The 26048-nt window shown below is 41.8% G+C and overlaps 1 protein-coding gene across 1 annotated transcript in view; it reads right to left on the reverse strand.

Moving 5' to 3' along the window:
• Positions 1–18424: 18424 nt before the first annotated feature.
• LOC142488299 (uncharacterized) overlaps positions 18425–26048 on the reverse strand; it is a 213635-nt gene continuing 206011 nt past the window's right edge. Inside the window, exon 14 of the mRNA XM_075588672.1 lies at positions 18425–25336. Coding sequence (XP_075444787.1) covers positions 23994–25336 — 1343 coding nt within the window. The 3' untranslated portion in view covers positions 18425–23993. The remainder of the gene's footprint in view (positions 25337–26048) is intronic.

The following is a 26048-nucleotide window of genomic DNA, read 5'->3' on the forward strand; positions in this document are numbered from 1 at the left end:
AGGTCCAGGAAGTTGATATTTACCTTACTCTGCTCGGATGTAAACTCTAGATTGATGTTGTTTTGATTAATATGTGTGATGAAATCTCTCAGTTTAAGTTCGTCCCCCTTCCATATGAACAGTACGTCATCTATATAGCGATGCCATGAGACCAGGTTTGCGCTGAAGGGGTTATTAGACCAAATGTTGGTTTCCTCCCAGTCCGCTAGAAAAATATTTGCGTAACTGGGCGCAAACCTGGTCCCCATCGCGGTTCCGCACATCTGGAGGTAGAACAGGCCGTTAAACCAGAAAACATTATGCGTTAATATGAAATTGATGCCATCAATAATAAAGCTGCGCTGTTCCTCTGGAATGTTAATATCCTTACTGATGGCATTTTCTACTGCTTTAAGACCATCTGTATGTTGGATGCATGTGTACAAAGACTTCACGTCGCAAGTGGCTAACGTGAAGTCTTCCTGCCAAATTACATCTTTGAGGAGATTTATGACTTGGGTGGTATCCTTGAGGTATGATCTCCCTTTGATTGCATATTTCTGTAAATAGAAGTCTAAATATTCAGACAGGTTTTGGGTTAAGGACCCGATGCCCGATATTATGGGTCTACCAGGTGGCTTCTCCATGCACTTGTGTATTTTAGGCAAGAAGTAGAATACCGGTAGAATGGGCTTTTCCTGATGTAAATAGCCCCATTCTTTATCGCTAAGGATTCCTAAGTGTTTTCCTCTATCCAAGATCCTATCTAGTTCTTGTTTATGAATGTTTGTGGGGTCATTCCTTAATTGTTGGTATGTAGTTACGTCCCCCAATATTCTATTGGCCTCTAATAGGTAATATTCTGTGTCCATCACCACCACGCCTCCTCCCTTATCCGCTGGTTTGATGGTGATGGACCTATTGTCTGCCAGTTCCCTTAGTGCTGCTGTTTCTTCTTTGTTGAGATTATTTCTAGTGTTCTTTTTATCTTGCGACAATTTTTCAAAGTCCTCTAAAATCAGTTGGTGGTAAACCTCTAGATAGTGTCCCTTACTGCCAATGGGATTAAACTTTGACTTTTCCTTTAATCCGGAAATGTACAAAGTTCACTCCCTCTTCCCCTGCTGATATTGGTGTGTTTAGGGTGTCTCTAGTCACTGCATCCCTATTTAGAAAAAATCTTTTCATGGTAAGATTTCTCAAGAATTTATTCGCGTCCATGAACATTGTAAAGCCACTTGGTTTTGTTGTAGGTGCAAAGTTAAGGCCCCTAGCTATAACTGCATGTTGTGTGTCTGTTAGTGTGGTTTTACTAATATTAAAAACTCCTTTTATCTTTGGTATTTCTTTTGGAGCCCTCCTTCTCCCTCTCTTTCCTCTCTTTCTCTTTTCTGTCCTTTCTTCCTTTCCTCCGTTTCTGGTTCCGCTAAAGCTGAGAATTTGTTTTTTAACGGGGGGCGGTGTGGTGTACTTTGCTCTAAAAAAGCCACTGATGTTCCATTTTTTGTTGTTCTGTCCCATACGGGGCTCCTAATAGGCGATCTAACGGGTGATCTACTTGTACGTCTTACCCTCTCTGGTTCCCTATCTCTATGCCTTGAGTGGTCTCTTCTGTCTCTAAATTGTTCTCTTTCCCCTCTCCATGGGGGTCTTTCCCTTTTATCTTCCCTTTCGTGGTGTGGTTTATTATCCCATCCCTGGCGTCTCTCCTGACTGTGATGATCCCTTCGATATTGATCTCTCCTATCTCTATGGTCATATCTCCTTTCCCCCTCCCAGTATTGTCGTGGCCTTTCTTGGTGATAGTATCTATGGGGAACATACGTTTCCCTCTCTTGTGGTGGTCTTGGTCGTTCTCGCTCCCTCCTATTGCTATCTCTTCTTCTTTCTGGACTTTTTCTTTCTAATTTAGCGGGGGACTTTCTTTCTCGTTCTTGGTTTTCTGTGCGATTAGTGGTTTTAATGTCAGTGGAGTTTGTGCTAGGTCTCCTCGCTTTGTGTGTGCTTCCATCTCTACTCTTATCGTAATTTCTATTTAATCCACTTTTATCCCATTTCTTGTTGTTGGTATATACTCCCTCTGTGTAATCATCCTCATCTCTTTTAAATTTGTTATTCTTGGAGATGATTAAGTCCCTTTCTATTTTGTCTATTTCTGTGGATAGTTTTTTATTTCTTTCATGGAATGTGCTACAGTGTTTTAGAGGTTCCAATTTGATTCTTATCTCATTTATATCTTCGTCTAATTTTTTAAGAGTAATCTGGTGGTGTTCGATTAATAGTTTTATAAGGTCATTACCGCAGGTGTCTAATATGTTCTCCCACCTTACCGTAAATTCAATTTCCTCTAAATCGAAGGAGGCTTTTTTGCTGACTCTTAGGCCTCTTGGTATTCTTTTGGCCTTAATATACTCTTCTAAATAGGCTTTGTCTAGTAGTTTTTTAATCTCCTTTTTCAGGAGTTTGTCTAGTACATCGAATTCCTCATTTATAACTTCTGAGTCATCTCTCTCTTCGGTTATTTTCATAATACTCTCCATATCCGTATCTCTTAACAATCTTTTTTCAAAGATGTTAGGGGTGGTTACTGTGGTTTCCATTTCTGTGGTATCCACTTCTATAAATGTGGTTTCTAGATCTGGATCTGTGATATTAGAGTCTGATTCCATGTTTTAGGGACCAGTTTCTTAAAAGGTGAGAAGAGCTGCCTACAGGTAGTGTGGATACTAAATAAGTTGTTTGTGGAGGTACCCGGGCGCTATCTCTGTATGGCTTATTTGATGTGCGGAGGTATAAAAAAAAGTTGTGGTGTAATACTGCCTGTAAGTAGTTTTCAAGTGGTATCCTCTTGTGACTCGGAACCCCAGCAGGATCTATCCAGGACCCTTGTAGGCAGTGAATACAAAAAGGATGGGGGAGCACAATAGTTGGAAACAGGCAGTGTTGTAGAACTGGTAATCGCTTTTTAAAATAAAGTAGTTATATCCTGAGTGAGTGTGGTAGCTCAGGTGTCTAATGTCTAATTTGAAGGATAGACACACATGGGTTCGTATGTATTGGTGAAAGAGTAGAATAAAAGTAAATACAACTTACACGGCCTTGTGTAAGCCCAATCGCATCAAGGTTTCTTTTGGAATCCCGTGTGCTTCTGGTGAGGCTTTTCTTCTTGCGGTGTGGGTTCTTCTTCTTGGAGTATAGGTTGCTTGCTTCGTTGGTTCAGAGTGCCGCTCCAGGAGGATTTCCTCTCGTATAAACAGAAAGGAGGATAGGGTTAACACATATACATATATACGTCAATGTGGGGGAGGGGATGGTGTGTTTATAGACCACCATAAAAATATATTATACTCTTGCACTCACACGGGCTGGTGTGAGTGTGCTCTTATCTTGGTATCTTGTTTTCTTATGGGTGTTACCCAATTAGTATCAGGTGATGAAAGGGTGGGGTACAATGGTGTATATGGTAAAAATAACACAATACTCACACGGGCCAGTGTGAGTACACACTTCTAGCGGTATCTTTGTTCTTCTATTCCTGATGTAGCTGATGGTGAAGATGGGGTATAACGCATATAAAAGACACTAGGGTCTGGAGGGTACAAACTAACTTTAATAAAAAACATGAGAAACTACTTTCATTAATTTATAACAGGCAATTTAATCTAATTTAATTATAATAAATTTAATCACTCTGCACTTTAAACACTAAAACACTTTTTTCTCAACACAATACTAGATTATACCTAACACTCCTTAAATTAACTCACATTAGAACATACACTATTTATGAATTAACCTTAATTTAGTACTATAATATTTTGGACCCTTAATACACAAGATTAAATCATACTTATTATTTTTAAGAGCAAACACAATTTAGAATATATATCACATTTTTAATCACTGTATAATACTATAAATATATAAGAATAGACACACAACTCAGCACATATAAACAACTTTATTAGGTTGCACTCGAGACAATTATGGCACAGTATAATCTTTATACTTTATGCAGCAGCAACCAGAGGCATACACAACACCTTTCAAGATACTCTTAAGGCATCTTTTAACCCCTTCAGTATTTAGTCATAAGTGAAAGTACATAGATACAGAACATGCAATAACGCAGTATACAAGGGACTGCGCACGAACTTTTCTTCCTTTTTCTCTTTTTTTTCCCCCTTTTTTTCAACAAGGCGGAACTTTATTGAGACGCACAAGGACATACGATTGTACTGCCTGAAAACTTTATTATTTAGACCACCACACATGCGCGACCCAATAGAAGATAGGATGCGCGCGCACCCTACAAGATGGGATACGCGCGCACATCACAAGATGGCGACGTTCAGTCGCATTAGAAGAACAGGACTGCAAATCATTGCAATAGAAGATGGGATGCGCGCGCACCCTACAAGATGGGATGCGCGCGCACATCACAAGATGGCGACGTCCCGTCGCATTAGAGGAACAGGATTGCAATTAATGCAATTAACACAACGACCAGGATTGGCTAAACCCGGCATAAAAGAGGCTGGAAACAGCAGGAACACATCTACAGAGCCTGAGGAAGTCCAGTACTTGGACGAAACGCGTTGCTCTTTTACCTGGAACATTTTAACAGCACATCACAGAGGAGACAGAGGTGTAGTTGTAGCTCCCCATCCGGACGCGGAAGGCGGGACCCCCTACTACTATACACCATACTGTCCCCCCTTTGCTTTTACTTCCCTAAGAAACGTTGGTTTCTGTTTTTATTTTTATTTCTCATGTTTTTTATTAAAGTTAGTTTGTACCCTCCAGACCCTAGTGTCTTTTATATGCGTTATACCCCATCTTCACCATCAGCTACATCAGGAATAGAAGAACAAAGATACCGCTAGAAGTGTGTACTCACACTGGCCCGTGTGAGTATTGTGTTATTTTTACCATATACACCATTGTACCCCACCCTTTCATCACCTGATACTAATTGGGTAACACCCATAAGAAAACAAGATACCAAGATAAGAGCACACTCACACCAGCCCGTGTGAGTGCAAGAGTATAATATATTTTTATGGTGGTCTATAAACACACCATCCCCTCCCCCACATTGACGTATATATGTATATGTGTTAACCCTATCCTCCTTTCTGTTTATACGAGAGGAAATCCTCCTGGAGCGGCACTCTGAACCAACGAAGCAAGCAACCTATACTCCAAGAAGAAGAACCCACACCGCAAGAAGAAAAGCCTCACCAGAAGCACACGGGATTCCAAAAGAAACCTTGATGCGATTGGGCTTACACAAGGCCGTGTAAGTTGTATTTACTTTTATTCTACTCTTTCACCAATACATACGAACCCATGTGTGTCTATCCTTCAAATTAGACATTAGACACCTGAGCTACCACACTCACTCAGGATATAACTACTTTATTTTAAAAAGCGATTACCAGTTCTACAACACTGCCTGTTTCCAACTATTGTGCTCCCCCATCCTTTTTGTATTCACTGCCTACAAGGGTCCTGGATAGATCCTGCTGGGGTTCCGAGTCACAAGAGGATACCACTTGAAAACTACTTACAGGCAGTATTACACCACAACTTTTTTTTATACCTCCGCACATCAAATAAGCCATACAGAGATAGCGCCCGGGTACCTCCACAAACAACTTATTTAGTATCCACACTACCTGTAGGCAGCTCTTCTCACCTTTTAAGAAACTGGTCCCTAAAACATGGAATCAGACTCTAATATCACAGATCCAGATCTAGAAACCACATTTATAGAAGTGGATACCACAGAAATGGAAACCACAGTAACCACCCCTAACATCTTTGAAAAAAGATTGTTAAGAGATACGGATATGGAGAGTATTATGAAAATAACCGAAGAGAGAGATGACTCAGAAGTTATAAATGAGGAATTCGATGTACTAGACAAACTCCTGAAAAAGGAGATTAAAAAACTACTAGACAAAGCCTATTTAGAAGAGTATATTAAGGCCAAAAGAATAACAAGAGGCCTAAGAGTCAGCAAAAAAGCCTCCTTCGATTTAGAGGAAATTGAATTTACGGTAAGGTGGGAGAACATATTAGACACCTGCGGTAATGACCTTATAAAACTATTAATCGAACACCACCAGATTACTCTTAAAAAATTAGACGAAGATATAAATGAGATAAGAATCAAATTGGAACCTCTAAAACACTGTAGCACATTCCATGAAAGAAATAAAAAACTATCCACAGAAATAGACAAAATAGAAAGGGACTTAATCATCTCCAAGAATAACAAATTTAAAAGAGATGAGGATGATTACACAGAGGGAGTATATACCAACAACAAGAAATGGGATAAAAGTGGATTAAATAGAAATTACGATAAGAGTAGAGATGGAAGCACACACAAAGCGAGGAGACCTAGCACAAACTCCACTGACATTAAAACCACTAATCGCACAGAAAACCAAGAACGAGAAAGAAAGTCCCCCGCTAAATTAGAAAGAAAAAGTCCAGAAAGAAGAAGAGATAGCAATAGGAGGGAGCGAGAACGACCAAGACCACCACAAGAGAGGGAAACGTATGTTCCCCATAGATACTATCACCAAGAAAGGCCACGACAATACTGGGAGGGGGAAAGGAGATATGACCATAGAGATAGGAGAGATCAATATCGAAGGGATCATCACAGTCAGGAGAGACGCCAGGGATGGGATAATAAACCACACCACGAAAGGGAAGATAAAAGGGAAAGACCCCCATGGAGAGGGGAAAGAGAACAATTTAGAGACAGAAGAGACCACTCAAGGCATAGAGATAGGGAACCAGAGAGGGTAAGACGTACAAGTAGATCACCCGTTAGATCGCCTATTAGGAGCCCCGTATGGGACAGAACAACAAAAAATGGAACATCAGTGGCTTTTTTAGAGCAAAGTACACCACACCGCCCCCCGTTAAAAAACAAATTCTCAGCTTTAGCGGAACCAGAAACGGAGGAAAGGAAGAAAGGACAGAAAAGAGAAAGAGAGGAAAGAGAGGGAGAAGGAGGGCTCCAAAAGAAATACCAAAGATAAAAGGAGTTTTTAATATTAGTAAAACCACACTAACAGACACACAACATGCAGTTATAGCTAGGGGCCTTAACTTTGCACCTACAACAAAACCAAGTGGCTTTACAATGTTCATGGACGCGAATAAATTCTTGAGAAATCTTACCATGAAAAGATTTTTTCTAAATAGGGATGCAGTGACTAGAGACACCCTAAACACACCAATATCAGCAGGGGAAGAGGGAGTGAACTTTGTACATTCCGGATTAAAGGAAAAGTCAAAGTTTAATCCCATTGGCAGTAAGGGACACTATCTAGAGGTTTACCACCAACTGATTTTAGAGGACTTTGAAAAATTGTCGCAAGATAAAAAGAACCCTAGAAATAATCTCAACAAAGAAGAAACAGCAGCACTAAGGGAACTGGCAGACAATAGGTCCATCACCATCAAACCAGCGGATAAGGGAGGAGGCGTGGTGGTGATGGACACAGAATATTACCTATTAGAGGCCAATAGAATATTGGGGGACGTAACTACATACCAACAATTAAGGAATGACCCCACAAACATTCATAAACAAGAACTAGATAGGATCTTGGATAGAGGAAAACACTTAGGAATCCTTAGCGATAAAGAATGGGGCTATTTACATCAGGAAAAGCCCATTCTACCGGTATTCTACTTCTTGCCTAAAATACACAAGTGCATGGAGAAGCCACCTGGTAGACCCATAATATCGGGCATCGGGTCCTTAACCCAAAACCTGTCTGAATATTTAGACTTCTATTTACAGAAATATGCAATCAAAGGGAGATCATACCTCAAGGATACCACCCAAGTCATAAATCTCCTCAAAGATGTAATTTGGCAGGAAGACTTCACGTTAGCCACTTGCGACGTGAAGTCTTTGTACACATGCATCCAACATACAGATGGTCTTAAAGCAGTAGAAAATGCCATCAGTAAGGATATTAACATTCCAGAGGAACAGCGCAGCTTTATTATTGATGGCATCAATTTCATATTAACGCATAATGTTTTCTGGTTTAACGGCCTGTTCTACCTCCAGATGTGCGGAACCGCGATGGGGACCAGGTTTGCGCCCAGTTACGCAAATATTTTTCTAGCGGACTGGGAGGAAACCAACATTTGGTCTAATAACCCCTTCAGCGCAAACCTGGTCTCATGGCATCGCTATATAGATGACGTACTGTTCATATGGAAGGGGGACGAACTTAAACTGAGAGATTTCATCACACATATTAATCAAAACAACATCAATCTAGAGTTTACATCCGAGCAGAGTAAGGTAAATATCAACTTCCTGGACCTCAACATATATATAGAAAATTCAGAAATAAAAACAAAAACATACTTCAAACCAACGGATGCTAATAATTTTTTAATGACGACCAGCTGCCACCATCCAAAATGGTTAGATAACATACCGTTTGGCCAGTTTCGGAGAGTCCGGAGAAACTGCACTGATGATAGCACCTTCAAGGATCAAGCCGACATTTTGAAAGGCAGATTCCTTGAAAGAGGCTACTCTCCAGAACTCATAGAATCAGCAGTAACCAAAACTAACACAATACCACGTAACGACATGCTGATCTCCAAAACAAAACAGGGCAACACACAATTCCAAACACCATTCATTAGTACTTATAATACAGATGCCATGAAAATTCAAAAAATAATAAAAAAACACTGGCATGTGGTACTACAAGACCCTGTCCTCAAAGACAACATCCCCAATGTCCCAAAGGTCATATTTAGAAAGGCACCGTGCATTAAACTCAAACTAGCACCCAGCGTCTACAAGAAAGAAGAACCAAAAATTCAGACCTGGTTACCCCCAGTAAAAGGTTTCCACAGCTGCTTTAATTGCAAAGCGTGCAAACAAGCAGCAAAGGGAAACAAACTGGAATTCACGTCAAACGTTACAAAAGAAACTTTTAAGATAAAGCAACACCTAGACTGCCGCACAGACCACACTGTTTATCTATTGTCTTGCCCCTGTGGACTCCAGTACGTGGGCCGCACTTCAAGACCTTTGCGAGTCCGCGTACTGGAACACATGGGAAATATAAAAAGACAGCTAATGACACACAGTGTTTCTAAGCACTTCAGCGTATTTCATGAGGGCAACCCAAATCTTCTGACATACAAGGGAATAGAGAGGGTAGATGCCAATTGGAGAGGTGGGGATCGCCTGCGTAAGCTATGCCAACGAGAAACCTTCTGGATATATAAATTGAAGACACTAACACCCAGAGGACTCAACATAGACATTGATCTGGGGGCATTTATGTGATCACCCAGACTACGGCCTACATATTCCATTCATTGGACATCATGTATGCTTAAACTAAGGCGATCACTAACCTGCATTTTCTCCTCCAACCACAGATATACCCGCCCAAAGCTCTGGAATTCTCTCCTCCATTTGGGATTGGACTGCATTATTGACGACTGCCTTTTAAACCATAGATCCTCATTTTTTATCTTATGGTATACTATTTTTAACTTATAATTTTTACCCGGGACAGAGCCTTTTTTCTAGTCCATTTGATTTTATGCAGAGATTTTTTGGATATTTTATACATAATTTTTTGCTTTTTATTATTATTTTTTATTTTTATTTTTATTTTATTTTTTGTTTCATGATTTTATCCACTCCACCTGCCTCCCACAGCAGTGTGTTTTAAACTCGGTTAGCAAACAACTAGAGCATGTTAATTCACTTGTCATACTCACTCACATAGGACATCATTTTAATATGTTGCTCACCATTATTATTTGAATATTATTCTATTATTATCCCCATTACCATTACCTCCAACCAATTCACATTAGGTATTAAACCTAATCACATTAGAGTATTTCTAATCACTCTGTACTTTAAATATTTAAAACACCTATCTTCAGTTAATTAAGATCAGATTTTATTTAATACTTTTAAAAGTAACTCACATTATGATATGTACCATTTATAAACTACTTTCATTAATTTATAACAGGCAATTTAATCTAATTTAATTATAATAAATTTAATCACTCTGCACTTTAAACACTAAAACACTTTTTTCTCAACACAATACTAGATTATACCTAACACTCCTTAAATTAACTCACATTAGAACATACACTATTTATGAATTAACCTTAATTTAGTACTATAATATTTTGGACCCTTAATACACAAGATTAAATCATACTTATTATTTTTAAGAGCAAACACAATTTAGAATATATATCACATTTTTAATCACTGTATAATACTATAAATATATAAGAATAGACACACAACTCAGCACATATAAACAACTTTATTAGGTTGCACTCGAGACAATTATGGCACAGTATAATCTTTATACTTTATGCAGCAGCAACCAGAGGCATACACAACACCTTTCAAGATACTCTTAAGGCATCTTTTAACCCCTTCAGTATTTAGTCATAAGTGAAAGTACATAGATACAGAACATGCAATAACGCAGTATACAAGGGACTGCGCACGAACTTTTCTTCCTTTTTCTCTTTTTTTTCCCCCTTTTTTTCAACAAGGCGGAACTTTATTGAGACGCACAAGGACATACGATTGTACTGCCTGAAAACTTTATTATTTAGACCACCACACATGCGCGACCCAATAGAAGATAGGATGCGCGCGCACCCTACAAGATGGGATACGCGCGCACATCACAAGATGGCGACGTTCAGTCGCATTAGAAGAACAGGACTGCAAATCATTGCAATAGAAGATGGGATGCGCGCGCACCCTACAAGATGGGATGCGCGCGCACATCACAAGATGGCGACGTCCCGTCGCATTAGAGGAACAGGATTGCAATTAATGCAATTAACACAACGACCAGGATTGGCTAAACCCGGCATAAAAGAGGCTGGAAACAGCAGGAACACATCTACAGAGCCTGAGGAAGTCCAGTACTTGGACGAAACGCGTTGCTCTTTTACCTGGAACATTTTAACAGCACATCACAGAGGAGACAGAGGTGTAGTTGTAGCTCCCCATCCGGACGCGGAAGGCGGGACCCCCTACTACTATACACCATACTGTCCCCCCTTTGCTTTTACTTCCCTAAGAAACGTTGGTTTCTGTTTTTATTTTTATTTCTCATGTTTTTTATTAAAGTTAGTTTGTACCCTCCAGACCCTAGTGTCTTTTATATGCGTTATACCCCATCTTCACCATCAGCTACATCAGGAATAGAAGAACAAAGATACCGCTAGAAGTGTGTACTCACACTGGCCCGTGTGAGTATTGTGTTATTTTTACCATATACACCATTGTACCCCACCCTTTCATCACCTGATACTAATTGGGTAACACCCATAAGAAAACAAGATACCAAGATAAGAGCACACTCACACCAGCCCGTGTGAGTGCAAGAGTATAATATATTTTTATGGTGGTCTATAAACACACCATCCCCTCCCCCACATTGACGTATATATGTATATGTGTTAACCCTATCCTCCTTTCTGTTTATACGAGAGGAAATCCTCCTGGAGCGGCACTCTGAACCAACGAAGCAAGCAACCTATACTCCAAGAAGAAGAACCCACACCGCAAGAAGAAAAGCCTCACCAGAAGCACACGGGATTCCAAAAGAAACCTTGATGCGATTGGGCTTACACAAGGCCGTGTAAGTTGTATTTACTTTTATTCTACTCTTTCACCAATACATACGAACCCATGTGTGTCTATCCTTCAAATTAGACATTAGACACCTGAGCTACCACACTCACTCAGGATATAACTACTTTATTTTAAAAAGCGATTACCAGTTCTACAACACTGCCTGTTTCCAACTATTGTGCTCCCCCATCCTTTTTGTATTCACTGCCTACAAGGGTCCTGGATAGATCCTGCTGGGGTTCCGAGTCACAAGAGGATACCACTTGAAAACTACTTACAGGCAGTATTACACCACAACTTTTTTTTATACCTCCGCACATCAAATAAGCCATACAGAGATAGCGCCCGGGTACCTCCACAAACAAGTTTACTTTACAGCAAGAAACAGATAAGACTTTCATAATTAAGAGACTGCTTATATCTGCTTATTTCATGCTATATGTTTGGGGCTGGGAGAAATGCTTAACTAACGGAGATGTGAATTAATTGCATAGGATTTCACTGGAAATACTCCCAAGTGAATAGAAGCTTTGTTCCCCCCCTGTGTTTGGATGATTTCCTGATGAAAAGGAAAAGGCACAATAAAGCCTTATTATAATTTCACCTTATAAAAGCCTCCAATTGTGTACCTCTGTGAACGTCCGTCTACAGGCAGGTATACACTTTGCGTTTTAACTGTTTTTAAATTAGAATTAGAGCATTTGTCACCATTAATCGTTGTTATTGTATTTAATAAAATTTTATTGTTTTGGACATATAGGCTTTATTGGTAACTGTCCTCCCCCAGTGCTGGGAGCGGTTACTTACCTGTACCTCTTGCAGCCTATATTCAACAATTGTTGGGGGGTATTTGAACCCTCATTACATTTATCAGCCTTGCTGTGCAGTAACAGGAATCTTGAAGGAGACCTCGTCTCCTTGTGTTTTTGTCTGTCATTACTATTCCTTTGCACCGGCTGTAATTACTAATGACCCTATCAAGATCCATTGTTTATTGGTGAGCGGTATCTCACAAGTTATACAATTATATTTGTATTTAATTTATACAGAATCAGTTGATTATTTGCCCATTTGGTGTCTGTAAGGACCCCAAGGACTGCTACCTTTTACCTTTGTAGAGGTCTTGGATAATAATTTTTTCAAAGCCTAGCAGCAGAAAACTAAGAATATGTAGATATGGTGTTTATGGTCAGCGCAAGTGATCCAAGAGGAATTAGATGTAAATAAATGGAGAAATACAAGAATATATTGATATATTGCAAACATCGTCCGGTAGAGGTAAAACAAACCTAATACATATGATGTGATAGCAGTAGTATACAATGATGGAAAAGCGGCAGTATATAAATATATAATTTGTACTCACACGGCCCTGTGTGAGCCCTTTCACATCAACAGGGTCTTTGGGGTCAGAGATGTGAGCCCTCCTCTCATTCGATTCCCCCAATTGGACCAAACACTGGGGTGGCGAGTTGATAGCGTCTCTCCCGTGATCCCAAGCAAGGAAAATGGGCAGAGCCGCAAGTCAGATATAAATGCAATTTATTATTAGCAAAACAAGTATAAAAGCACTCACACTTTAAAAAAACACTTATCAGCTCCGGATCCCAAAGTGAGTCCTCCGTTTCTCGGTGTACCCCTGCGTATGCGTCCGACAGCAGGATCGATAGCAGAGATCTTGTCTGGAGTACGGTGGCTGATAGTGGCCAAACGTCAAGCATGGAACTACGCATTTTGCAAGATAGCTCGCTTCCTTTTAGGTTCCTGCCAGGTGCTTGCTTCTGTCACAGTATATATAACCTAATCGCTAATAAGCAGGTGTACTATGTAATCTATAGAATGATAGCACTTCATATAATTCTAACTGATAGCGGACCATCTTGGTATGGGGTGGGGCACATACAAGAAAGACATGTACATCAGAGTGCACATGGGAATATGAGTGGGCTCACAAAATGGAGTGCAATATGAAATATACCCATGGTAACATTGTTGTTCTATAAACCCTATATTGGGTGCGGGAATAGATCTGTTTGAATAGACAAAACATTGTTCAAAAATGTGCTGTTGCATAACAAACAGCGTTTATATGTCAGTTTAGCTGCATAGGGACTCCCCAGCTACAGTACTATTGTTAAACATCTAGAGAGAGGCATCTCCAAGTAAAACTTGACAGCGATGTTGGAGCTGTGCTTTTTTATAGTAAACAGCGTTCATATGTGAGCCTAGCTGCATAGCAATTTCCTTGCAACAACACCTCTGTGCAGACACCTATTATCAACATAATTACTGTTATTCAACAGAGGGTAACTTTAACCCATATCAATGTTGGTATTTGTATGTTGTTTCCTAATGCTGTGGGTTAATTTGATGTTCTGAAGTGATTTGTTGCCATTTGAACTGTGTATTTTAGCTATATGATTAGCAGTGGCATCTATAGATGCGTTTTATTGTTATAAGACTTCATTACCTACATCTGTGGATATAATGTTACATCTGAACCCAATTTGCAAGAGCAAGCAGGAGGATATAATATCATCAGTATTATGGTACATTATCGTACATATCCAACAGCTATGAAGTACTGATAGCTATTGTTATATTTCAAGGCAGCAGTAATCAGAGAACACAGCACCACGTGTTGGCTTTTATTATATATTTTATTTTTCACATTATCATCACTGTTTTTTACTGTATATATTCACATAAAAATTAAACAATATTAGTGTGGTGTGCACCACAAATGTACTTTCTGTGAATGACCTTGTGACGAAGTCACAATTTTCATTCAATTGTTAAAACTATTAACTCATGGTACATAGGTAGCACCCATTTGTGTCAAAATTATGAAACATGAATATAAAAAGAGAAAAATTAACTATAATAATTGAGTGAGCGGTGTGCTCTGTCTTCTGTTCTTTATATTTAACATAATAAGCAAAGTGGCGAAGGGTATTATCATCTTAGGCGGAGATTTTAATACAGTTATGGACAGCGGACGAGGTAGATAGGAACCCGCACAATTGGGGATAGGTCAACGAAATTCCGCAGAAATTAAAATCATTAGATTTAATGAGGGAACACCAACTAGGCGATGTTTGGAGATCGTATTGTATTGTATGTTTTTATTTATATAGCGCCATTAATGTACATAGCGCTTCACAGTAGTAATACACGTGGTAATCATATAAATAACAAATAATATAATTTAAATAACAGGTCATGGGAATAAGTGCTTCAGACAAACGTAACATTTAGGAAGAGGAGTCCCTGCTCCGAGGAGCTTACAATCCAATTGGTATGTAGGAGGAACGTACAGAAACAGTAGGAGGGCATTTTGGTAAGTGCTTCTGCGGGGGCCAAGCTTTATGTATCATGTGTATAGTAATATCTACGGTGCTACACATATGCTTCTTTAAGCAAGTGTGTCTTAAGGTGGGTCTTAAAGGAAGATAGAGAGGGTGCTAGTTGGGTATCAATGGGAAGGGCATTCCAGAGGTGTGGGGCAGTCAGGGAGAAAGGTTTAATGCGGGAGAGGGCTTTAGATACAAAGGGGGTAGAGAGAAGACATCCTTGAGCAGAACGCAAGAATCGGGATGGTGCATAGCGAGAAATTAGGGATGAGATGTAAGGAGGGGCAGAAGAGTGTAAAGCTTTAAAAGTGACGAGGAGAATTGCATGTGTGATACGGGATTTGATCGGAAGGCAGGAGAGCGATTTCAGCAGGGGAGACGCCGAGACAGATTTAGGAAAGTGTAGAGTGATTCTGGCAGCAGCGTTTAGGATAGATTGTAGGGGAGACAGGTGAGAGGCAGGAAGGTCGGACAGCAGTAGGTTACAGTAGTCAAAGCGGGAGAGAATGAGGGCCTGAGTCAGAGTTTTAGCAGTCGAGCAACAGAGGAAAGGTCGAATCTTTGTAATATTGCGGAGGAAAAAGCGACAGGTTTTAGAGACGTTTTGAATGCAAGAGGAGAATGTGAGTGAGGAGTCACGTGTGATCCCTAGGCAGCGTGCTTGGGCTACTGGGTGAATGATGGTACTTCCAACAGTAATGTGGAAGGTGGTAGTAGGGCCAGGTTTGGGAAGAAGTATGAGGAGCTCTGTTTTTGTCATGTGAAGTTTAAGTCGGGGGAGGACCATCCAGGATGATATCTCAGAGAGACATTCAGAAACTTTGGTCTGTACAGCAGGTGTAAGGTCAGGGTTTGAAAAATAAATTTGTGTGTCGACAGCATAGAGTTGATATTTAATCCCAAGGGATGTGATTAGGTCACCTAGAGAAAGTGTGTACAGAGAAAAGAGAAGAGGTCCCAGGACAGAACCTTGAGGCACCCCAACAGAGAGATCTATGGAGGAGGAGAAGGTGCTAGCAAAAGAGACACTGAAAGTACGATGGGAAAGGTAAGAGGAGATCCAGGATAGAGCTTTGTTACGAATACCAAGAGTATGGAGAATGTGGAGGAGAAGAGGGTGGTCCACGGTGTCAAATGCTGCAGACAGCTCGAGTAATATGAGCAGAGTGTAATGACCTCTGTCTTTGGCAGCATGGAGGTCATTAGTTATTTTAGTGAGGGCTGTTTCAGTCGAGTGAGCAGTGAGGAAGCCAGATTGTAGAGGGTCTCGGAGAGAATGGGTGTTGAGAAAGAGGAGCAAGTGAGAGAATACAGGACGTTCAAGGAGTTTGGAGGCAAAAGGCAGGAGGTAGACAGGTCGATAGTTAGAAAGACAGGTAGGGTCAAGCTTGCTGTTTTAAGTAATGGTATAACGGTTGCATGTTTGAAGGAGGAAGGAAAGGTAACAGAATAGAGGGAGGTGTTAAATATGTGTGTGAGCATAGGGGTTATAGTAGGAACAAGATGTTTTAGGAGATGGGAGGGAATGGGGTCAAGAAGGCAAGTGGTAGAGGGAGAAGAGGAGATCAGTATTGATACATCTTCCTCTGTGACAGCGGAAAAAGAGTCGAGGAAGGCAGGAGGAGAGTTAGGAAGCAGTGTAGGAGGAGGAAACAGAGGGGATGTTCTGATGAATGGATTCCACCTTTTCCTTGAAATAGTCAGCAAAGTCCTGAGGTGAAATGGAGGAAGAATAGGCAGCTGGGGGTGGTGGAGATCACTTAACCCTCTCAAAAACGACTATACTTTCTATTCAGCCACTCACAATACATATTCACGAATTGACTTTATCTTAATAGATGCAAGACTTATCACAAAAAGTGCAGGCAAATATTGACAGTATTACGTGGTCAGACCATGCAATGATCAATATTATCATACCGAGGCTGTATCCTGTAGGGGGCCTAGACAATGGAGATTGAACGAATCACTGCTCTGTGCACCACAATGAGTGTCAGAAATTGGGGGAGAACTGGGATTTTTCTTTGATACCAATTACACAGATGACTTACCATTCACAACAATATGGGAGGTGCATAAAGCCTTTATTAGGGGCACATTTATCATGATTGCCTCGCGCAGAAAGAAAGCCCGCTTGAAACGCGAGCTAGACTTGGCAAATAAGCTCTCTTAGCTAGAGGTGGCGCAAAAAGCCAACAGCACCGCAGAGGTGATGGCTAAGATTATCCAGACCCGAGGGGAGCTAAACTTATGCCTTTCAGTTTAAACAGAACAGGCTTTACGCTGGTCCTCTCAAAAATATTATGAAAGAGGCAATAAGGCCCACACTATGCTTGCCAGGCGTCTCAAAAATATATATGTGGCGCAAAATATACACAATACGCCTAGCTGATGGAACATTGACCCAAGACCCACAGCAGATAATGAAACAGTTCCACAGCTTCTACTAAAAATTATATGATGGGAAAAAAGGTGGACCACCGTGTAAATGATACAAACAAAATCCACAGGTATCTAGAGGCCTGCCAAATGCCCAAACTCAAGCCACACCAAAGAACAGATCTTAATGAGCCAATTTCCACAAAAGAGGTGATCGAGACCATTAAAGAGCTGAAAGCATCAAAAGCCCCAGGCCCGGACAGCTTTTGCGGGGCCTACTATAAGAAATTCTCGAATATTCTTACCCCATATTTAGTGACAATGTTGAATAAATTTCTAAAGGGTGAACCAGTCCATCAGATGATGGCTACAGCTAACATTGTATTATATAAAAAAAAAGATAAAAAACCCCACAAATTGCACCAGCTATCGCCCTATTTCACTCAAACACGGACATAAAAATATATGCAAAAATTCTAGCTAACCGCTTACAAAAATATATGAACTACCTGGTCTACCACGATCAAGTGTCAGAATGCTACTTCATACAGTTCGAGGACCAACTTCTTTCGCCTGTCTTTTTTAAATCATATCTCATGCTGCTCTGTGGTCTCTGCCGCCCTTGATATTCTGGCTCTTTCCCTCTCTTTTTGAAGTCGGGTCTCATGCTGCTCTCTGGTCTCTGTCGCCCTTGATGTTCTGGCCCTTTCCCTGTCTTTTTGAAGTCGGGTCTCACGCTGCTCTGTGGTCTCCGCCGCCCTTACTTTTCTGGCTCCTTCCCTGTTCTTTTGAAGTCGGGTGTCATGCTGGTCTGTGGTCTCTGCCGCCCTTGATGTTCTGGCTCTTTCCCTCTCTTTTTGAAGTCGGGTCTCGTGCTGCTCGGTGGTCTCTGCCGCCCGTGATCTTCTGGTTCTTTCCCTCTTCTTTTGAAATGGGGATACATACTGCTCTGTGGTGTCTGTCGCCCTTGATGTACTGGCTGTTTTCGTATCTTTTTGAAGTCGGGTCTGATGCTGTTCGGTTGTCTCACTGGCTCGCAGTAATTTTGATGTCTTTGCTTTCGGATGAACTTGTCCAATGTGTTTCCGTTTTTTTGGAAGCATTTTGAATCCACCAGACTTGATTAAAAAAGGACTACAACTATAATGAGCAGAGTGAATAAAAAACACTATTAAAAATGCAACAGACTGAATCACTAAGCACTACTACAAAATACACCACACTGAATCTGAAAGCACTATGTACATTTTCAACAGAGGCTCTAATAACACTTTAGCAGTATTCGTAAGAGAGTAACAGAAATGCCTGTTGCACCTGTTTATATACAGTAGCAACAATTTTGAAACTTCTGGAATGATACCTGCCTTCACCTTCGGCTCTCAAGACCATTCGCCTCCCATACGCGTCGCCTTTGCCTCCCATACGTCTTTGCCGTGTGTGTGTGTGTGTATATATTTATATATATATACCTCCCCGGGCTCAGAGCGATAGAGGGGTCATTGTCCTGCTTGTTATAATGTATTGTGAGTATTAGAGGGCTCATTGTCCTGCTTGTTCCAGTTATATTGTTTTGTGAGTATTAGAGGGGCCTGTAAAAGACGTGTGCAGAGGTACACAATGGAGACGGTTTAAAATGAAACTTAAATTAGGCTTTATTGCGCCTGTCCCTTTAACACAGCAAAACATTCAAAATAAGCCAAAGAAAAACCTGCTCCATTTTGGAGAATATCTAAACATGTAGTCCAGCCCTCTCTAACTGGGTGGTTAGCTAAGCTATTTACCAGCCCAAATATATACCTATATACAGATATATAACAGTCCCATTAGAAAGTCTTCTCTGTTTCTTGTAGTTATAGAGGAATTCCTCTCTGCTCTCCTTGTGTGCTAAAGCAATATCAGGATCCAGGTTTAGAAATCTTCTCCCCTTTGTCTTGCCGTCAGCCTGCAGTCTCTTTGCAGCTCAAGACATCTGTCCTTCCTGGGTCAGTCCCAATTGTGAGACTAAGGAATCCTCTGTCTGTCTTTCAGAACAGGGTTTTTCTGACAGAGTTCTGATTAGGCAGGTGGGGTTGGTTGATTGCAGGTGTGCAATTAACCAGCACACTGCTGGATTAGAGGCACATTTCTTAACAGGGGAAAGTCCCCTTACAGGGTAATTTTCCTGCTTGTTACAATTATATTGTATTGTGAGAATTAGAAGTGTCATTGTCCTACGTGTTGTATTGTATTGTGAGTATTAGAGGGGTCATTGTCCTGCTTTTTACTACTCGACATGCAGAAGCTGCAGGCAGAATAAGGGAGGACACATATTTATTGCTGCTTTGTCCTGGATGTTGGCGTCAGGATGCCGCAGCGTTGGCGTGGGGATGCCTTGGAGTTGGCATGGGGATGTTGTGGAATTGCCGCGGTGTTGACATGGGGATGGCGTGGGGATGCTGTGGAGTTTCCGCAGTGTTAGCGTGGGGATGCCGTGACAGATATACTCAGCTGGTCTCCCGGGCTGTGTCGGTAGCCGATTCCGTGACGTAACTCCCACTCCGGTTTCCGCCGTTTATCTCCGCAAACCGAACCTGCCCTGTGAGGCCCTGCCCGTGATGTCAACCCGCCCCACAGTCAGCCAATGAGTGAGCGCGAGAGCAAGAAGTGTGGCCGGCAGCCAATGACAGCGCGTGTTATCCCAAAAACAAAACAATTTTTGACTTTTAGATAGGCAACTTAATATCGGCAAAATTTTACGTAGAGGACAGAGAAAAAAAAAAGGCACTTTTAAAATGAACGTTAACCCGTTGCTGGAGGTTGCTGTCCTGTTTACTCCACTGACTAGGTTAAGGGTATTAATGCCACATCTCCTGCTATAAAAGGTGCGCAACAAGATTTATGGCTTACATTCCAGCCATCATTCCCACTGCATACATAACTTCTCCTGGTGTGATAAGCCCTGTTTCCCCCTGGTGGTCTCTGGCCCTCCCTGGCTGTTTTGCTTTCTTCCGTGCAGTCTCTTTCCCAGTTTCTCTTTCAAGCTGTCTCTCAAACGCTTGCTCGCTCCCTTTCACTGGCTGTATCCGTTTCTTCTTCTAGTAACACTCCACCTGGACTCACGCACTCTGATTCATTGTGGTCTGGCCTGCTACCTAATTTCTGGCACAGCACACAAGGAGTCACACAATACATCATAGACACAGTACACAGAGATACCCAACTAGGGGTCACATAACAACAGGGCTGACAGCCATTTTGCTGCACTTAGATGGCCATATTGACCCTACACATACTGTAGGTCTTCATCTTGACATTTAGTGGCAACAAGCAGGCTTAACCTTTAATTACTGTGCAAAGCTTCCCTTACGGTCAGACCTCCCCCCATCAAGCCGATACCCATGGGCTGGCCTCCTGGGTTAATGGGAGTCCGAGGCTGATGGGGCTTTTTAAGATTTTCGGATTTTGTTCCTGAGAAAGGCCTTTTCCTTTTTGGGGGAATGCAAGCTAAAAAAGCTTTTCCAGTCCAAAGAAGCAAACCTTCCATGGCACCTATTTCAAAGATAGGTACAATTCACTTTTTGTCTAAAAAACCCTGATGGTTCGAAGACTCCCTACTTCAGAAACAAGCTTGCCTTTCCCTGATTTCTCTGTAGTACCTGGTATAACCACTGCGGTCGCTACATGCCCCAAGTGCTAATCCAAGGTCCCATTGAACACCACCAGATCATCCAAATATGCATGGGCATACCCCTGCATCCCTTCTAGCAATCAGTTGACCAGGCATTGGAACGTAGGAGGAGAATTCTTCATCCCAAATGGTATGACCAAAAATTGATTGAAACCATTCAGGGTGATGAATGACAACTTTACCCCAGCCTCCAAGTCAACGGATCTGCCAAAAGCCTTGTTTCAGATCCATGCAAACAAATACGTGACCCCTGCAAGATCATCCAGGAGCTCATCCTTGCAAGCCAAGGGATAGACAACGGTAATGATCTGGGCACTAAGCTGCCAGTAATTCACACCGAACAGGGTGGTGCCATCTTTATTAGGCAGCAAGACTACTGTACCTGGGAAGCCCATGAACTATGAACTCCTAGGGCTAGCATTTATTCAATCTTCCGCTCAATACTCTCACTTCAGCAGAAATCTGGTAGGCATTTTGGCGGAGGGGCTGCTGATCGCCTGATAATCAGCTAGGTTAGTCCAGTCTCCTTTGTCTGTAAACAGGCACGATACCTCCCTAGCATCTCTCACTTGCTCCATTAGGAAGAAATGAGCTGTAGATCCTCCCTGCAAAGCTTCCTCAATGAGACAGGGAATAGTGATGCTTGCCATATCTCCCACCTGCAAACGCCGATCACTGCTGGTTCACTCGCATAATATGCCTTCATATTAATGGGTAGGTCCGCTGCCGAGTCTGATTTTCCTTTAGAGGTACCACATACTTGGTATCCTTCACCCGCTTGACTACTGGGTACGGGCCGGACCAGACAGCCAGAAGCTTCTTTTGGCGAGTGGGCTTCAAAACAAGTAAAAGAACAAGCTACTGTACCACCAGGAAGAGCAACGTAACATCACAATGTGATCCATACCAGAACGGTATCTATGTGGGTTATGTTCTATGGACACTCATTTCTGATGGGACAGTCTTCTTTGCTGTGGTGAACTTACCCTTGTATTCTTCTGATGTTACTCTGCAAATTCTTTACGTGTAAGTAAGGATAGGGGCTTGTGGCCTAATACATTTATCTTTTACTTATTCAAAGAGATCTATTTGTCTTTGTTTTTTTGCATACATTTGTAGGTTCCCTGACAGTACCTTGAGGGGCTGAGGAACCTAGCCCTTTGAAGAAAACACATCTGGTTCTCTTCGTTCAAACTGTCTGGACAATCTGGTAGAGCACTAATCTGTTTGTTTGTCTTTTCTACAGGCATTTTGGTAATACCAAAGTGAATTGAGCTTCACCAGGTTCCTCACCACTAAAGTATCAGTCATGGCAGTCTCCCCTTCCTAGCCCTCCTGGAAAAGGTCTAGCAATCCCCACAAACAGCGCCCCTACAGTAGCTTTAATTGAGAGAAACGGTCGACTCCTAAGGCACCTCTCTGTAGGCAAACAGGATATGTTGCAAATGAGCTTCCCAGTCCCCTCCTTCAGCTTCCATGAATACCCAAAGTATCTGCTACAAAATTCTGTCGAACCGTTCATCTGAGGATGACGATGAGAAACTGGAAAAGTTCAGATATGAACTGCATCCCCTGATCGGTTAAGACAGGGGTGCGCAAACTGGGGGGCGCTCTCAGGGGGGCAAGAGATTTGTCTGGGTGGGGGGCGCGGGTGGTTGCAGAGGTCCCACGCTCTTGCCCCAGGCATTTGAATGAAATGCCGGGGGATTGCGTGAGGACTCTGCAACAATAATACTTACCAGGATTCAGATGCTGTAACACGTCTCCATGGCAATGCGGCGTCAAATTATGCCGCGGATCACGTGACCTGACGTCACGTGATCCCGGAGCATCATAGCTGCCAGGTAGAAGGGGGGGGGGGAGGGGGAGTACGAGCTCCAGAGAAGGCAGACAGGGGGGCGAAGCAGGAAAAGTTTGCACTCCCCTGGGTTAGGTTATCATTTGGGAAACCTACCCTACCAAAATATGTCAATGAATACCCTCTCTACCTTGTAGGCCTCTATCGAGGACATTGCTACTGCCTCAGGGTACCATGTGACAAGGTCAACAACCGACCGGACCAACTCGAGATCATCAAGGTCCCCCCTATGTCAATTGCTACCCACGAGAACATTTCCCTGATCACTGGTAGCAATGGCAGGGGGCATTCACCCGATCACTGTGTGCCACTCACTGGCAGGTGTCACAGGTGCAGGAGAATGTTGCTACCGACAACTCCGGCCAGTAGAAATTCTGGGTCATATTGGATTTTGTGCAGGTGACCCGATGGCCAGCTAGCAGGATGTTGTGGGCCAAGCACAGAATCTGGGCCTGGTATGTGGTAGGGACAATCAATTGGCGAGTCTCTACTCAAGGTTGGGACTGGGCATCATTGACTTTTCCGTATACAGGAGTTTATGTTCCCTAAAGAGCTGATCTGATCCAAGTTTGGAGGTTGGCTTTGGTAGCACGCCACCTCAGACACACCAAACCTGGGTTTTTCCTAACAGGGATCCTAACCACACCTAGCATATAACCCTGCAGGGGACAGTATAATGAGATCATGGGTATAAGGAAACACATGGTATTACAATACTGAACCCAAGAGCTGACACTCAGCTAGACACACGTTTTTTACGGGCAGCCAGTCAGGCTTCACCTTAATTATGAAGGCCTGCTACCCACTGCTGTCACAATCTCTCTGTCAATTGTGTATTACTGCAGTATTACTACAGTATGTTACCGGTAGCTTGCCCAACTCTACTCTGAAAAAACATTTGATTTATCTCATGTATGAATCCTCTTTTGTGTAAGGAGGCTGATCATCTGTGAAAAGATTTGCCCACACTATGTACATAGAAATGGGTTCCCCTGTGTATGAATCCTGGTGTGTGAGGTGGCTGCTCTTTTGAGAAAAGCTTACTTCACACTATGCACATCTGAATGGTTTCTCCCCTGTATGAATCATTTGGTGTCTGAGGAGGTTGCTCTTCCTACTGAATGGTTTCCCACACTCTGTACATGTGAATGGTTTCTCCCCTGAATGAATTATCTGGTGTCTGAGGAGATTGCTCTCAAAAATGAATTGTTTCCCACACTCTGTACATGTGAATTGTTTCTCCCCTGTATGAATCATTTGGTGTGTGAGGAGACTGTTCTTATGACGATATTGTTTCCCACACTCTGTACATGTGAATGTGAATGGTTTCTCCCCTGTATGAAGCCTCTGGTGTATGAGGAGGTTGCTCTTAATACTGAATTGTTTCCCACAGTCTGTACATGGGAATGGTTTCTCCCCTGTATGAATCCTCCTCTTATGTGTGTAAAGGTAATTCTTCTGAGAAAAGCTTTTTCCACACTCTGTACATGTGAATGGTTTCTCCTCTGTATGAATCATTTGGTGTGAGAGAAGGCTGCTCTTAGTTTTGAATTGTTTCCCACACACTGTACATGTGAATGGTTTCTCCCCTGTATGAATCGTCTGGTGTGCGAGAAGGCTGCTCTTAGTTCTGAATTGTTTCCCACACTCCGTACATGTGAATGGTTTCTCCCCTGTATGAATCTTCTGGTGTGTGAGAAGGCTGCTCTTAGTTCTGAATTGTTTCCCACACTCTGTACATGGGAATGGTTTCTCCCCTGTATGAATCCTTTGGTGTATGAGGAGGTTGTTCTGAATAGTGAATTGTTTCCCACACTCAGTACATGGGAATGGTTTCTCCCCTGTGTGAACCCGCCCATGGGCGAGGAGGGTATTTTTCTGAGAAAAGCTTTTACCACAGATTGTACATGGGAATGCTTTCTCTCCTGTATGAATCTTCTGGTGATTAAGGAGGATCCTTTTAGTACTTAACCGTTTCCCGCACACTGTACAAGTAAAAGGATTCTCCACGGTCTGAATCTTTTGTTGTGAAAGGAGTTTCCTCTTCATTGAGAAACTGCTCTCACCATCTGTACATGTAAAGGTTTGCTCTCTTGTGGGGACACAAATGTGTGTGAGCAGGTCCCTGTCCAGTGAAAAGCTTTTGCCACACTCACAACAGAGAATAGGCTGAGCACCGCGGCTTCTTCTTAAATCTCTTGCATACCTTTTCGTGGACACATATTTAGAGTCTGTCTCTGCTGTGTGCTGTACAAGGTCTGTAAATTCACGATCAAGTGGCATTGGTTCCTTGTACATGTCTAAAATGTGGCAGGAATCATTGTTTTTTTGCACTTTTGGGCTGCGATGAGTCAACCAGCTTCTGGATTTTTGTTCCTCATTCAGGCCGTTCTCTAACAAACAAACAAAAAAGACAGAACAGATGTTTTCAATCTGTAAATCAAATTACTGAATGCAAATTACAAATCCAAAACACTGAAGAATTTACTTTACCAATACTTAATTAACAAAATGTTCTCTTCACCCAGGGTTTTAAAACTGTGGCCCATGAAAATCCAGTGGCCCCTAATGACTTTGGTGGTTTTCCCCGAAGACCTGACAAGATCCCTTGCAAGCGATGGACAGCTTGGAGCCAATTTTTGTCCTATATTAGGGGCTTTGGTGAATATAATTTGTGGATGTTCTGATAATATGCCTTCTAATTCCTTTTTGTAATATCGGCCAGTGTTTTTTTGAAAATCTTACGTATATTAGGTGCCATTTGGTTAAACTGGGTTATAATAGCCAAATTGGCTGTTCTGTTGGTATTTTTCATTTTATATTTCAAAAGATTGGTTCTGTCCATCGCTGCAACTTCAATGATTACATTATCTAAATCTTATCTTATCTAAATCTTGTGGGGAATACTTCCTTTCTATGAATTTATTTTTAAGATCCTCTGCTTGAATGTTGAACGTATCTATGTGTGAGCTATTTCTTTTTAATCTAATAAATTGACCCTTTGGTATATTTTTAACCCATGAAGGGTTATGGTGACTTTGTGCATGAAGATAATTATTTGATTGTACAGGTTTGAAATATGTACTAGTATGAATACAATTATTT

This window comes from Ascaphus truei, chromosome 2 (genome assembly GCF_040206685.1).
Source record: "Ascaphus truei isolate aAscTru1 chromosome 2, aAscTru1.hap1, whole genome shotgun sequence".
Lineage (NCBI taxonomy): Eukaryota > Metazoa > Chordata > Amphibia > Anura > Ascaphidae > Ascaphus > Ascaphus truei.